This window comes from Borostomias antarcticus (genome assembly GCF_949987555.1).
Source record: "Borostomias antarcticus genome assembly, chromosome: 30".
In the NCBI taxonomy this organism is placed as follows: Eukaryota; Metazoa; Chordata; class Actinopteri; order Stomiiformes; family Stomiidae; genus Borostomias; species Borostomias antarcticus.
In genome coordinates, this window is record NC_140263.1 from 3,158,360 (window position 1) to 3,173,706 (window position 15,347).

The 15,347-nt window shown below is 47.6% G+C and overlaps 1 protein-coding gene across 1 annotated transcript; it reads right to left on the reverse strand.

Moving 5' to 3' along the window:
• Positions 1-4,587: 4,587 nt before the first annotated feature.
• slc46a2 (solute carrier family 46 member 2) lies at positions 4,588-10,409 on the reverse strand (the record flags this gene model as incomplete). Its single annotated transcript, XM_084460135.1, is given in 6 exon segments — positions 4,588-4,672; positions 4,846-5,002; positions 8,355-8,438; positions 8,827-9,153; positions 9,156-9,172; positions 9,763-10,409. Coding segments are annotated over 6 exon segments (1,317 nt in total).
• Between the last annotated feature and the right edge of the window lie 4,938 nt (positions 10,410-15,347).

The following is a 15,347-nucleotide window of genomic DNA, read 5'->3' on the forward strand; positions in this document are numbered from 1 at the left end:
GAAGGACCTCCTGCTTTTTCGACTCCTCTACACGAGGAGCTCGAGTCTCCCGCTCCTAATGTCTCCCCTTGGGGAGGGGAGCTGTCCCGGGACACGGACCTGTGGGACCTTCAGCCTTGTTCACAACGAGAGCCAAACCTGCCTGTTCCTCTCCTGAACAGCTCGGTAACAAGCGCCCAATGAGAGGAGGGGAAGAACGCAAGCCAAAGGAAGACCCATGGAGGGATTTACTAATATGTACAGCTTTTTCCGTTTTTTTTTCTCAGTTTCTTTCGACTGAGGTAAAGGTTGCCAATGATTGATGGTTCAATAAGTGATATAGCACAGTGAAAGATGGGCTAGCACGGCCAGTCAGGTTTACCAGCTTTGACCACTGGTGAGATCATTTGCTTTTGCGTACATACATACGTACGTACAGTACTACGTGCACACGCGCAATATGTTTCTATGGACTGGTCATTGATATGTCCATGGGGGAGATGGAGGCAAAAAGCGAGACAAACCAGCCAAGAGGATCTGTGCTGGAAGCTAGCACAAGCAGCTAACTAGCTCTGTGCTGGAAGCTAGCACAAGCAGCTAACTAGCTCTGTGCTGGTAGCTAGCACAAGTAGCTAACTAGCTCTGTGCTGGTAGCTAGCACAAGCAGCTAACTAGCTCTGTGCTGGTAGCTAGCACAAGCAGCTAACTAGCTCTGTGCTGGCAGCTAGCACTAGCAGCTAACTAGCTCTGTGCTGGCAGCTAGCACAAGCAGCTAACTAGCTCTGTGCTGGCAGCTAGCACAAGCAGCTAACTAGCTCTGTGCTGGTAGCTAGCACAAGCAGCTAACTAGCTCTGTGCTGGTAGCTAGCACAAGCAGCTAACTAGCTCTGTGCTGGTAGCTAGCACTAGCAGCTAACTAGCTCTGTGCTGGTAGCTAGCACAAGCAGCTAACTAGCTCTGTGCTGGCAGCTAGCACTAGCAGCTAACTAGCTCTGTGCTGGTAGCTAGCAGCTAGCAGCTAACTAGCTCTGTGCTGGCAGCTAGCACAAGCAGCTAACTAGCTCTGGGCTGGTAGCTAGCACTAGATGTCACTAAATCTGTCTGTGTTCTGCTGGTCTCCTCTGGCAGTTTCACATCTAGTTTGTCTGTAATTATTATAACTTCAGAGCTGTCCTCTGTCATTAAGACAGTACATCCCGGCCCGGCCCGGCCCAGAAGAACATTCCTGTCAGAAAACACACAGCTATTCTGGTTCTGTTCTAAATTGAGGCTCTGTAGAGTAGATTTAAGAGAATATATAATATGCACATCAGGCAATGGGTGCTGGGTTAAGAATAAGACATAGTTTGTAGGTATAAACCCGCACACCGGCTGCAGTTAAGTCAAGTAAATCAAGTCGTTTAACTGTTAGAGCAGATGCCTCTGTTCCATAGTGGGGGAACCATTGTTTTAGTCACATGTTGAGGAGATGGAGCAGACGTCTACCATGAGGAGATGGAGCAGACATCTACCGTGAGGAGATGGAGCAGACGTCTACCATGAGGAGATGGAGCAGACGTCTACCATGAGGAGATGGAGCAGACATCTACCGTGAGGAGATGGAGCAGACATCTACCGTGAGGAGATGGAGCAGACATCTACCATGAGGAGATGGAGCAGACATCTACCATGAGGAGATGGAGCAGACGTCTACCATGAGGAGATGGAGCAGACATCTACCGTGAGGAGGTGGAGAGATGAGGAGATCTCTAACGTCAGGAAACAGACGTAGCTTGATCTCGCCATAGTGATCTGCATGAAGGCCTTTTGACCGGTTAAATTCAGTAGACCATGAAGGGGCAGTGAAGTGAACATCCTCTTCTGCATCACCCCCTTCTCTGGCATGGCTTTCTACAAGGCTACATGTAATGGAAAGCACAAAGTGAAGATTCAACACCAAGCTTTATTGACAAGTTGTTTATCCGAGATCTTTTTTCTTGAAATTGGTTTTGATAGCATTCTCTCCATTCTCAGGCTTTGTTACTTCCTGAGTTAGGGCTAGGCTTACTCTGGCGTTAACACACTTTCCTCCTCAGCACATCTGGGTCAGATACACACATCAAATACTTCATAGTATTTGGAGATACGGTGTCTTTCTTTTCCGTAGGGAGTGTGCCATTTGCAGACTTGTAAACTTAATCATCATTATCTTCTCAATTTTTACTCGTCCCTTGACCTTGGTCTGTGTGTTGTGAGGAGGCGTCCAGGCAGCTACAGATCTGTCGTCTTGTTCTGTTAACGGTGTAAATGAAGTAACGAATAATGAAGCCCTTCACTTGCTCAACATGGAAGAAGTGGAGATCCAAAGTCAGAGTGCTCAAATGGCAATATGTAGCTCCCTATTTTTCTACTGAAATATGAGTCCAAATTGGGTTGTAAGGTTGCCTGTTTCTGACTTGGGGTTGTGTATATTACTGTACATGAGGGTATACTGTATATACTGTATGTAGATGTGGGCTCACCAATGGCCTGAAGACATACAGAGAGATCTACACATGCTATGTCTTTTTTTTTCTCCCACCCAAGTTTCTCAGCCAAATGCCGCCCGTGTCTCTCCTCCCTGTCTCTCTACCGGCTGGTCTCCCTCCCTGTCTCTCTGCTGGTCTCTCTCCCTGTCTCTCTACCGGCTGGTCTCTCTCCCTATCTTTCTACCAGCTGGTCTCTTCCTGTCTCTCTACTGGTCTCTCCCCCTGTCTCTGCTGGTCTCTCTCCCCGTCTCTCTACTGGTCTCTCTCCCTGTCTCTACCAGCTGGTCTCTCTCCCAGTCTCTCTTCTGGTCTCTCTACCAGCTGGTCTCCCTCCCTGTCTCTCTACTGGTCTCCCTCCCTGTCTCTCTACCAGCTGGTCTCCCTCCCTGTCTCTCTACCAGCTGGTCTCCTTCCCTGTCTCTCTACCAGCTGGTCTCCCTCCCTGTCTCTCTACCAGTCTCTCTTCTGTTCTCTCTACCAGCTGGTCTCCCTCCCTGTCTCTCTACCAGCTGGTCTCCCTCCCTGTCTCTCTACCAGCTGGTCTCTCTCCGTGTGTCAGCCTGGTCTCACAGTGTGCATTGTTTACTCTTGAACTCCTAATATGTACAATATAATGTTGAAATAACATATTTGAATAGCCTGTATACATTGTTGTTTTGATGCAATTATCTTTACCTCAAATGATTTTGAATAATGGACCAATAAAAAAAAGTTGTATTTTATCTCATTTTTGTGTTTTTAAAAGGCGAGTGGCAGTCTGAGGTCCTCGTTGTTCAAAGTCAACTTTATTTATATAGCACTAATCATACAAGTAAATGTACAGTAGCACACAGTGCTGTACAGAATAAATAAAAACGGTTAAAATAAGAAAAAAATGGACAGATCATATATGGTAAAAGAGAAAAGAAAGAGTTAAAAAAAATATATATATAAAAAATATTTTTTTAAATTAACAGGTAAAACTACATGATTAAGCGAGATTGTCTTAAGATCTCGCTTTAAAGTTCCCACAGTTTCAGCCATTCTTAGGTTTTCTCGGAAGGTATTCCAGGGGCTGGGGGGGTAAAAACTGAAGGCTGCCTCCCCATGTCTCCTGGTCCTGGCTCCAGGAACCGTTAAGAGTTCAGTACCAGAGGACCTCAGGGACCTACTTGGTGTACATCGTAAAAGTATCATCATTAGTTCGTCCTCAGACGAGCTTCACAGCGAAGTCTCCAATCACCTCGGTCTTCCATACATCCAGCCAGTTCTGCAGAATTCTCCTCCTGCATCCCTCCTCAGTACGTCCACGTATGTTGGTGTGGGACGTCCTCTTAGCCCGTGTGTTGACTCCCAGAGCACCAGCTTGCTGGCTGGAGTTCATGGCATCTTTGGCAGTGGCCAGCAAGTTTCCACTTTCTCACTCAGCTTTGGTAGCCCCCCATACAGATGCTTGTTGGTAACATGCTCGTTCTGGTTGACATTTAGCAGCATTCTGGTGTAGCACGCATCCAGAGACTAGATAAAAGCATCCCTGACATGTATTCAGGTGCATGACTATGGAGAGCTTTCTAAACTAATAAAATAATCTTAAAATCTATTCTTAAACCCGACAGGTAACCAGTGTAGTGATTGTAAGACAGGTGTGATGTGTGCCCTCCTTCTGGTCTTAGTGAGGACACATGCTGCAGCGTTTTGTATCATCTGAAGTTGACTAATAGCTTTCTCTGGTCGACCAGATAGAAGAATGTTACAGTAATCCAACCTGCTACTGATAAGCAGTACGAAGCAGAAAAATGAGAAATCAGATACAAAGGTGCATATGTATTTATTCACAAGCTTATAAAAAAATGAGAATTGTGGCCAGGCCAACATTCGTGATTTAGGCGCTAACACAGATCGAACCTCCAGTGGACCCAGCTGATCAGAACCCAGAACCGGCCCGGTTCTGGCCAGCCGTCAGTGGTGCACGCCAGCGGTGTCGGCGCCCCGGCGGCGTGAGGTCGTCAGTGTGTCGAGTGTCCAGCAGGTCCGACCGAGGTTCCTGCTGTTCTGTATTCCAGCACAGTAAGCTGAAGGCCAGGGAGCTAATGCAAGTCCTCTAGTCCCCGAACCACCTCTGCTACATCACCTCAGCTGCTTCTTTATCAGTCTCCCTGGATATGATCTCATAGCCGTTCCTCTGACCCAGTCTGCAGCCCACCACACTGAAACACACACACACACACACACACACAAACACACACACACACACACACACACACACACACACACACACCACACACACACACACACACACACAGAGAGGTTACAATCCCGGCAGTTAAATGACAGATTCCGGCCTGACGGTCGCCGGTCTGGCTGGACTGGCTGGTCTTACCTGATGGGCACCATGGCCAGGACCGTGACGGCGCTGGACACGGTGAAGACGAGGCCGGGGAACCAGTCCAGGGACGCCTGGTAGACGCGGGTGTAGACAGGCGTGTAGACAAGGCTCACCACCTTGAAGGACAACTGCAGGGAGATGAGGCTTATGCCTGGGGGGAGAAAGAGAGAGGCCGCGTTCCCAATCGCACACTTCTACTGTTCACTACTAGTACGTAGGGCTGGGTTAAAAAAATCGATTCATCGATTCTGAAGCAAACGATTCAGAATCGATTCATGAATCTCAAAATCGATCTTTTATTTAATGAATAAATGAAGTAATGAATAGTTCATTCATTCATTCAATGATTCATTCATTCATTTTTGGAAATCAGTATCGATACCCAGCCCTAGTATTGATGTGTTGCATAACTTGGCAGTCATGTTATTAAGGTTACAGCTAAAAAAAACAGGTTTTAGTAACACTAACCGAATCGATATTAAATCGAACCGAATTGAATCGTGATAATCGATTCTGAACCTTGTGAATCGGAATCGAATCGATTCTTGAAATTCGACTCGATACCCAGCCCTACTAGTACGTACTACAGCTGCCCCTAGAAAGTACCTACTTTGCACGCAGTACACATGCAATTGGGACATACTACCTTGTCATAACATTGCGCCTTGAAATTTGACCACATCCGTCGTGGTCCATAACGCAACGTTCATCCACAGCTGGGATTCATCAAAACGCCTCTCAACTCGCACATGTGACGTCATTTCCGCTGCGCAAAGGATTGTGGGTCAGAATAGCCAGAAAAGTCTGCTGGCGTGCATAGTGCAAAATACGACCGGATTTTGCGTACTGCATGTGGCATACTATTTATTGGCCTTGGGACATACTACATCCTTTTTTGGCGTACAGGTAGTATGGAAGTATGTGATTTCAGAACGCAGCCAGAGATGAGGGTGAAGAGACAGACGCAGGAATCTGTCACTAGGGGGCGCTGGTCTCTGAGACAACAACTGTCTCTATTGCTCTAGTGCACTCTCTCTCTCTCTCTCTCTCTCTCTCTCTCTCTCTCTCTCTCTCTCTCTCTCTCTCTCTCTCTACCTAAATAACTACATGTGCTGTGTGGTTCTAGTAGTCCATGGGCCAGAGCCCAAAATTTCACTTGTCGGTACCGCTCAAGGTGGCAAGACGTACTTCTTGTTTATAATATGTTTATAATGATGTTTATGAAACTCAACTGGTTCCTTACCTCACTGTGTGTCCTTACTATCCTGTATGTGCATGATAAAGAGCAGTTTGTGACCTTAGCCTATAGGGCTGGGTTTAAAAAATGGATTAATTGATTCTGAATCGATTCTGAATCAAATGATTCAGAATCGATTCATGAATCCCAAAATCGATCTTTTATTTAATGAATGGCTGAATAAATGAATAGTTCATTCATTCATTCAATGATTCATTCATTCATTCATTTTTGGAAATCAGTATCGATACCCAGCCCTAGTATTGATGTGTTGCATAACTTGGCAGTCATGTAATTAAGGTTACAGCAAAAAAAAAAAAAAAAAAGGTTTTAGTAACACTAACCGAATCGATATTGAATCGAATCGAATTGAATCGTGATAATCGATTCTGAACCTTGTGAATCGGAATCGATTCTTGAAATTCGACTCGATACCCAGCCCTATTAGCCTACTGGCTTTGTAGTTAATTTCATAGGAGCCTAATAATGCTCTTCTAATTCAAGGCTTACAATCTCCCTTGACAATGAGATAGTATCGGCAAATTATACATTTCCTGAATCCTTATGGTCTGTGAGTATCCCAGTTTTTGTATATTGTGTCCCTGTTGTTCCTAGATGACACATGGCTAAAAGATAGTATACAGTTTAGGCGAAAATTGTGTAAAAATGTGTGTTGTTGACCGTTGAAAGAGCTCCAGTCACCTCTATGTTGGCCAGAAAGATTAACCACTTGGCTTGAATGAAAGCTTAGAATGTCCCCTTTAGAATGATACCAGGGACAATATTGTGAGATATTGACAAATGTTCTGTACATGAAACTAAACCGGGATATGCACCAGCATCTAAAATGTCATTTTCTTAAGGGGGTGGATAACTTCAAGAGCTGATAACTGTGATACAGCTACCACTCAAGAATGGTGATCATACCAAAATATAATCTATAGACATGTATCTTTTCAAAAATTATAAGTATGTTTTGCCACCTTGAGTGGTACCGATATCTGGTCTGGCCCATGGACTGTGTGTGTGGCTGTCTCAGGTGACAGCTCAAATGACAGATGACAAAATGGCAGCCATTCAAGAAAGAGGGAACCGTGGATGCATTAGGAAGGAACTGGTCTGTCTGGTTCGGACATCATACAACCACCAGCCAATCAGACACAGGGTTCCTCTTTCTACTGCTCGCCGTGGGGGAATGACCTGGCAGAGATGACACAATGCGCGCACACACACACACACACACACACACACACACACACACACACACACACACACACACACACACACACACACACACACACACACACACACACAGCACTCCACCCAGCCAAACCCACCCAGCCAGTTATGATGGAAGTACCCTAACTGACGTTTTCATCCAGGTTGTTACGCCATCAGACCACACACACACACACACATGCGCGCACACACACACACACACACACACACACACACACACACACACACACACACACACACACACACACACACACACACACTACTATACTTCCCCATATACCCCTCATAATTAATTATCTCCCTGCAAATAAATACAGCAGTATTAAAGATATAAATATATATGGTACTACACTGTATATGGCTGTACCATTCATGTACTACCTGTCTACCTAGTTTACTCTTTATTCACAGTATTACCTAGTTTAATCTATACTCTTATCTAAGGAGATTCACTAGGAGGAGTATTTGGGTTAGGAGACTCACTAGGAGGAGTATTTGGGTTAGGAGACTCACTAGGAGGAGTATTAGGGTTAGGAGACTCACTAGGAGGAGTATTAGGGTTAGGAGACTTGCTAGGAGGAGTGTTAGGTCTAGGAGAGACACTATAGGAGGAGTGTTAGGGTGAGGGTTCAGGAGAGACCCTGTAGGAGGAGTGTTAGGGTGAGGGTTAGGAGAGACTATAGGAGGAGTGTTAGGGTGAGGGTTAGGAGAGACTATAGGAGGAGTGTTAGGTCTAGGAGAGACACTATAGGAGGAGTGTTAGGGTTAGGAGAGACACTAGGAGGAGTGTTAGGGTGAGGAGAGACACTAGGAGGAGTGTTAGGGCTAGGAGACTCACTAGGAGGAGTGTTAGGGCTAGGAGACTCACTAGGAGGAGTGTTAGGGTGAGGAGAGACACTAGGAGGAGTGTTAGGGTGAGGAGAGACACTAGGAGGAGTGTTAGGGTGAGGAGAGACACTAGGAGGAGTGTTAGGGTTAGGAGAGACACTAGGAGGAGTGTTAGGGTGAGGGTTCAGGAGAGACTCACCATAGGAGGAGCTGTTCACCTGCTTGGACAGCAGAGAGCGGATGGTGGGCATCGGGATCAGAGCAAACAGCGTCAGGGACCGTGCTGGGAACCACACACACACACACACTCACACACACACACACACACATGCACACACACACACACACACACAGAGCAGAGTTAATATGGTGACACACACACAGCATTTTAGTAAAACATTATTTACACAACGTGTGAACAGGATGAGGAAGTGAGACTGTGTACATAATGAGACCTACTAAAATGCTTAGTGCGGGAATACGCTTTATCTCTGACACAAGCTCTAAACACACACACACACACACACACACACACACACACACTCCGTCGGCGCTCGTTTGAGGAGTGAGTTTCACCAGCTACTCTCCATGTGTCACTCTGTTACATAGACTAAACATTTCAGTGCTACAATATAAATGTGTAACAAGCAGCCATGTTTTAATAATCTCACCCAGGTAGAACATGTAGGTTTCCGTCACGAACGCCATGAAGTAGATACCGGCGGAGAACGACACCATCCCGACGAGGATGAGTCCCACGTCGCTGACACACCGCGACATCACCATGACCCCGAGGAAGCTCGTGAGGAACACCACGAACCCCGCCGCGTTCCCGTAACCCACGCGCGTCGCGTCCCAGTTCAACGGCTCCTTCATCTCGAACGACACCAGGATCTCCATCCCGCCGCCGACCGCCACGTCGTAGAGGACGGCGCCGGCGAACAGGAGGCCGATGTTCACCAAACTCCTGACATTGTGGCCTAGTAGACCTGTAGTATATTTTTAGACTGTATTATACTGTATTACATCAATACATTTGTATTACTCTCATGTAGTAATCAATTTACTAAGAATAATGAATAAACTTCACTTTAGGTAGAACTCTGCTATTATAAGTAGTTTAACATGTAGATTACAACAGAGGCCCTGTCCTGAGTAAACATTCCTTTGTCCTCTGGGTCAATAAAGATAACACCTCAGGAGTCTACAGTTGTAACGTGATCTTAGGAGGACACAGGAAGAATCCTTTATTGCCCCCATGTCCGGAGGGGGGGGCAGAGCTCAGTGACCTGTTGACCAATTACAAGACTAGTTGATCAGATCTGGGTTAAATGTACATCCCTTGTATGCAAATTTGTCATGTGATACTTGGTCTGAAGCCAAGTATATAAGCTCGCCACCTCGTAAAAAGAACCTTAGTATTGCCGAAGATTTGACCCCGTGTAAAGGGGTCAAACCCTAACCCTAACCCTAACCCCTAACCTTGCTCAATAAATTGTTGATTTGACCGCATTTTTCCTCCTGAAGTACTTTCTTTTTGCCCAAAAGTGAAGAACTAAAGATACCACGGACCTATTCCCGGTCTCTCCTCCTCGCCCGGGACGCACACCGGCGCACGGTTCACCTGCAGCACGAACGTGGAGAACAACAGACACCCGAGATAGAGAACCACGCTCAGCCCCACCAGCAGGCTGCCTTGCTTGAACGTGGTCGTGTATAACTCAAAGAGATGACCGGAGGCCAGGCTACCGACCAGGCCCGCCACCCCGTACACCAGCTCGATATACATCATGCGTAAAGAGCGGTCCTTCTCGGTGGACGCCTGGGACACCAGCGCCATCACCCCGGCCCAGTAGGAACAGAAGCCACCGGAGAGTCCGTGAAGAACCACGCCGGCGAAGAGGGCCTCCAGGGGCCAGCCGAGCTCCACGACCAGCAGGAGGACCAACCGGGACAGGAGGTACCCCACCAGGGGAACCACGATAGGGACTTTCCGGTAGCCCCGGTCTCCAATCCGTGCCAGGACGATGGCCGGGATGATGGGAGTGAACTTGGCCAGCATGTTGTAAGTCATATAGAAGTTGGACATGGCTCTCTGGCGACTGTCCTCCGTGGACGTCTGGTTGGCGACATCGGTGGCGTTTGCGCATCGCTCCTTCACGACCATCTGCAACCCGGTGTCGAAAAACGCGCTGGCCAGCTGAGCGCACAGGACAACCGGCTCAATGCGCTTACTGAGAGCCCCGAGATTCATGTTAGATAAACACTATCTACCCAAGAATAAGACAAACTCTGAGAAATATAAATATATAAGATTATGTCGACAGCTGAAGGAGTTATGTGTCGGTTTGGCTGCTCCGACACTATTCTGTCAAACTCCACACCTCTACCCGCAGAGTTTAGAACACCAAGAGGCGACACTCCGTTGGTTCTGCAGCGTGACATAGTTACAGAGAGTTTAGAATACCAAGAGGAGGTTCTGCATTGTGGTGACGGCCCTCTGGCCCTCTATGGGTAACCCTGTGTGTGTTTGCCAATCAGGACAATTCGGGACAGCTGCCATATCCTGTGTGGCCATAAAGGGCGCTCCAGGCCACACGCTTGTGTGCTCCACCAGCACCATTATTCTGTCTTTGTTTGGTTTGGTTATGCGACACCATACAACACCCTCTTCACCATACCTTTCACTGCATACACTCACCTACATGCCTGATACACTGATTTTCATACCCCATTTGATTATTGTTTAGTTTATAGTTCTATTAAATTCTTGATTATTTTACTTATATTCGGTGTGTGTCTCCCTTTTTGTTATGGCCATGAGCCTGGTCGTAACAAATGGGGGCTCGTCGGTTTTGTTCTGGGCACTTAATTGTTGTGTTTGTGTGGCTCCCTTGATTGGCGGGGGGCGCACCTGTAGCCTGGTCCACTTGATTGGTGTGGGTCTCCTGTGTGTTGGTTAATTGACAGGGGGGCCACTTTTTCTTGTGAATGAACCAGTGCCGTCGTCGCTTAGGTATTCCCGTCGTACTTGTGGTCTGCTATGTGAAGGCTACTGGCGAATCTGACTGGTATTTCAAGCAACGTGTTTGGTAAGCGTTCTGGAGACGCACACTTTGGAATTTTGGTGGTTTATCTTGTGTAGTTTGTTTTGTATGACTTGTCATTTTTTGATCTTGATTTTGCATTTCGCCTCTGTTTGTGGGGTGGAGACAGCTTTGTCGCTTCGTGGTGAGCTTGTTTGGGTCAAGACTTGCATATTGGGGCAAGCAGGGGTATACATTGGTGTTACAGCCAGTGGTCTGGCTGTGGCTTGTGTCGTGTGTCTGTTTTGTCTCCCCCTGCTGTCTCCCACTCCCCTTTCAGTCATCCAGGTGCTGTGGGCGTGGCCCGGTTTCCTGGTCATCAGTCACTAACTCCCTGCAGCTGCGGCCGTCCAATCAACCCACTATATAAACCCTACTCATATTCATTCATTTGCCTTTTGTGCCACTTTGCTGTGTGTGCTACTGGTTTCTATGTTCAGTTGACTTTGTGTTACATGTTTTGTTAACCTTAGTTATGTTGCCTCTTTGTTGTCCTCGGTTGTAGCCATACTAGTTTTGTTTATTGTATTTTCTTAGTTGTCTTTATACACTGTATAGCCTTTTTGTTTGTTTAGCACAATGTTTGTAGCATAGCCAAAGTTTCAGTTAATGACCCAGGTGAGTGGGGGGGGACAGGCTAGCCACCCCGGGGTTTACACTTCTCAGCCCGTAGGTGACTCCCCTGTTTAATACACCAGTTTAGGAGTGTGTGTCAACCCCTTGTCCTTTTATAGTCATGCTGGTCTTCACTCAGCTGGCTATTAGGTAGGGAAGGTATAGGGAAGTCTTTTTGTTTGGGTCAGGTAGGTAAGCTAGGTAGGTTTAGGTAGGGATGTTTTATTTTTATTTTGACACCGCTCTTAGTTCCCTCTGCTCCCTGTGGTCTATTTTGGCTTTGTTAAATAAATACCCATTTTTGTTATTCCTTAAACTGGTCTCCTCCTCCACTTTGTGCCCACTCCACCTCCACTGGTACACCACGCCCTCCAGGGGGCGTAACAATTGGTTGTAGTTTGACGGATAGTTACGGGGCTACCCTGGTTAGGCTTACGGCTTCTCCCCTTTGGGTTTTGCTGTGCTCTCCCGGTAATGTTGCGGTGGTGCGGCTAGAGCAGTTGTCTCGGGACCCATTCAGAGCCGTAAGGTGGGGTAATCAGCTTTGCTGGGGGCGTAAGGTGGGGTAATCAGCTTTGCTGGGGGCGTAAGGTGGGGTAATCAGCTTTGCTGGGGGCGTAAGGTGGGGTAATCAGCTTTGCTGGGGGCGTAAGGTGGGGTAATCAGCTTTGCTGGGGGCGTAAGGTGGGGTAATCAGCTTTGCTGGGGGCGTAAGGTGGGGTAATCAGCTTTGCTGGGGGCGTAAGGTGGGGTAATCAGCTTTGCTGGGGGCGTAAGGTGGGGTAATCAGCTTTGCTGGGGGCGTAAGGTGGGGTAATCAGCTTTGCTGGGGGCGTAAGGTGGGGTAATCAGCTTTGCTGGGGGCGTAAGGTGGGGTAATCAGCTTTGCTGGGGGCGTAAGGTGGGGTAATCAGCTTTGCTGGGGGCGTAAGGTGGGGTAATCAGCTTTGCTGGGGGCGTAAGGTGGGGTAATCAGCTTTGCTGGGGGCGTAAGGTGGGGTAATCAGCTTTGCTGGGGGCGTAAGGTGGGGTAATCAGCTTTGCTGGGGGCGTAAGGTGGGGTAATCAGCTTTGCTGGGGGCGTAAGGTGGGGTGATCAGCTTTGCTGGGGGCTTCACCGGGCTACTGAGCTAGGGTTTAAAGAGCCTCCCGCTAAAACTGCATGAAGACTAGGGTTGAGATTATTGAGCTAGATTTGAGTTAGGCAGTCAGATAGAGGGTACGCTCCGTTACCAAGTGGTTACTTCCTATGCGTCCTGTCAGTGTTATGCCTCGTCTTGGGTCCGTATATGCATTCTCCCCGTAAAGCTTGAAGTGAATTTGTGAATCATGTCCGGAGTAGAGGATTTTCTTGAGGATCCCTCGTATGATTTATTAGATCGCTATACCAAGGCTCAACTGTTGCTTGTCGCTGAGCATTTTGGCATAGAGATTGTGGAGGCGTTGAAGCCTGGGCTCAAGGCCTGTTTAGTGTCTAATCTGATAAAAGATGAGGATATTGCCAAAGCCTGCTGGGGGAGGCTTCTCACAGATTGGGTGAGGGCGTGTCTCCTGTAATGACCCCTAGTCTTACCTTTGAGCAACAGAAGGAATTGCTTACACTGCAGATGGACCATGAGGGAATGAAAATTGAAAAGGAGCTAAGACTTGAAAAAATGAGGCATGAACTTGAAATGGGAAGGTTTCTCTGGTCCAGGCTAAGGTGAGGGCGATTGAACAGTGCCCTACCACCAAGAAAGAACTGCAGAGGTTCTTGGGCCTAGTGGGCTATTACCGCAGCTTCTGCAGGAATTTCTCTGCTGTAGTGACCCCACTCACTGATCTGTTGAGAGGAGATGCCCAGTATATCTGGGGTACTGAGTGTCAGCAGGCCTTTGACACTGTTAAGGCCCTCCTCTGTGCCGCTCCAGTTTTGGCTGCTCCTCGTTTGAATGAGCCGTTTCGGCTCCAAGTGGACGCCAGTCATGTGGGGGCAGGGGCTGTGCTACTGCAGACGGATGAGCTGGGAATCGAACGGCCGGTTAGCTTCTTCTCAAAAAAGTTTAATTCATACCAGCTGAATTATTCTGTGATTGAGAAGGAAGCTCTCGCCCTTGTCTGGGCTTTGCATCATTTTGATGTATACCTGGTTTCTGGTCTGGCTCCTGTGACGGTTTATACAGACCATAACCCCTTGACCTTCCTTAACTCCCTGAAATGTCCTAACCAGAGGCTCATTCGTTGGTCCTTGTTGTTACAGTCCTATACTCTGGACATTCGTCACATTAAGGGGAGGGACAACGTAGTGGCAGATGCGTTGTCCCGAGCCCCCTGTTGAGTGTGTTTTGTTTTTTGTTTTTGTCCTGTTGCCTGTGTCCTCCCTTCCTGCTGTATCTTCCCCTCTTAACCTGCTTCACAGGATCCTGTTGCTGAGGCTGGAGGAGTGGGAGGTTGGGTATGGACGTGGGTGTGCGGGGCCTGTACATGTTTTGTCGGATTCGTTTTTTTTTTTACCGGTGGTGTTATTGGTGCGGGTTTGTAACTGTCCTTCTCCTGTGTGGTTTGTCTGGGGCTTTCCTAGTGTCCCCTTGGGGGCACTGTCTCTGTGGTGGGGGGTGTGACGGCCCTCTGACCCTCTATGGGTAACCCTGTGTGTTTGCCAATAAGGACAATTCGGGACAGCTGCCATATCCTGTGTGGCCATAAAGGGCGCTCCAGGCCACACGCTTGCGTGCTCCACCAGCACCATTATTCTGTCTTGGTTTGGTTATGCTACACCATACAACACCCTCTTCACCAGACATTTCACTGCATACACTCACCTACATGCCTGATACACTGATTTTCATACCCCATTTGATTATTGTTTAGTTTATAGTTCTATTAAATTCTTGATTATTTTACTTATATTCGGTGTGTGTCTCCCTTTTTGTTATGGCCATGAGCCTGGTCGTAACAATTGTAGGCTACTGTAACATCTAAGCCTAGCCGCTGAGCCAGGCTTTCATGTTGATGCTTCTGTTTATTAAATAATAAATCATCAGTAATCCCCACTATTACGGTCTTGCTTTTATTACATTGCAATTATTGAGCCATAGACTGGACAGGAGAACAGATAATCACCCAGTTGTTCAGTCAAGTAGGCCTAGCCTAGCCAGGCTTATTAGCATCGTCTCCATTGCCCCATATAGGCCTAATACAATACGACAGTACAACTCTCTGGTCCACCTGCTAGGTAGATCTCTCTGGTCCACCTGCTAGGTAGATCTCTCTGGTCCACATGCTAGGTAGATCTCTCTGGTCCACATGCTAGGTAGATCTCTCTGGTCCACCTGCTAGGTAGATCTCTCTGGTCCACCTGCTGTGGGTAGATCTCTCTGGTCCACCTGCTGTGGGTAGATCTCTCTGGTCCACCTGCTAGGTAGATCTCTCTGGTCCACCTGCTAGGTAGATCTCTCTGGTCCACCTGCTAGGTAGATCTCTCTGGTCCACCTGCTAGGTAGATCTCTCTG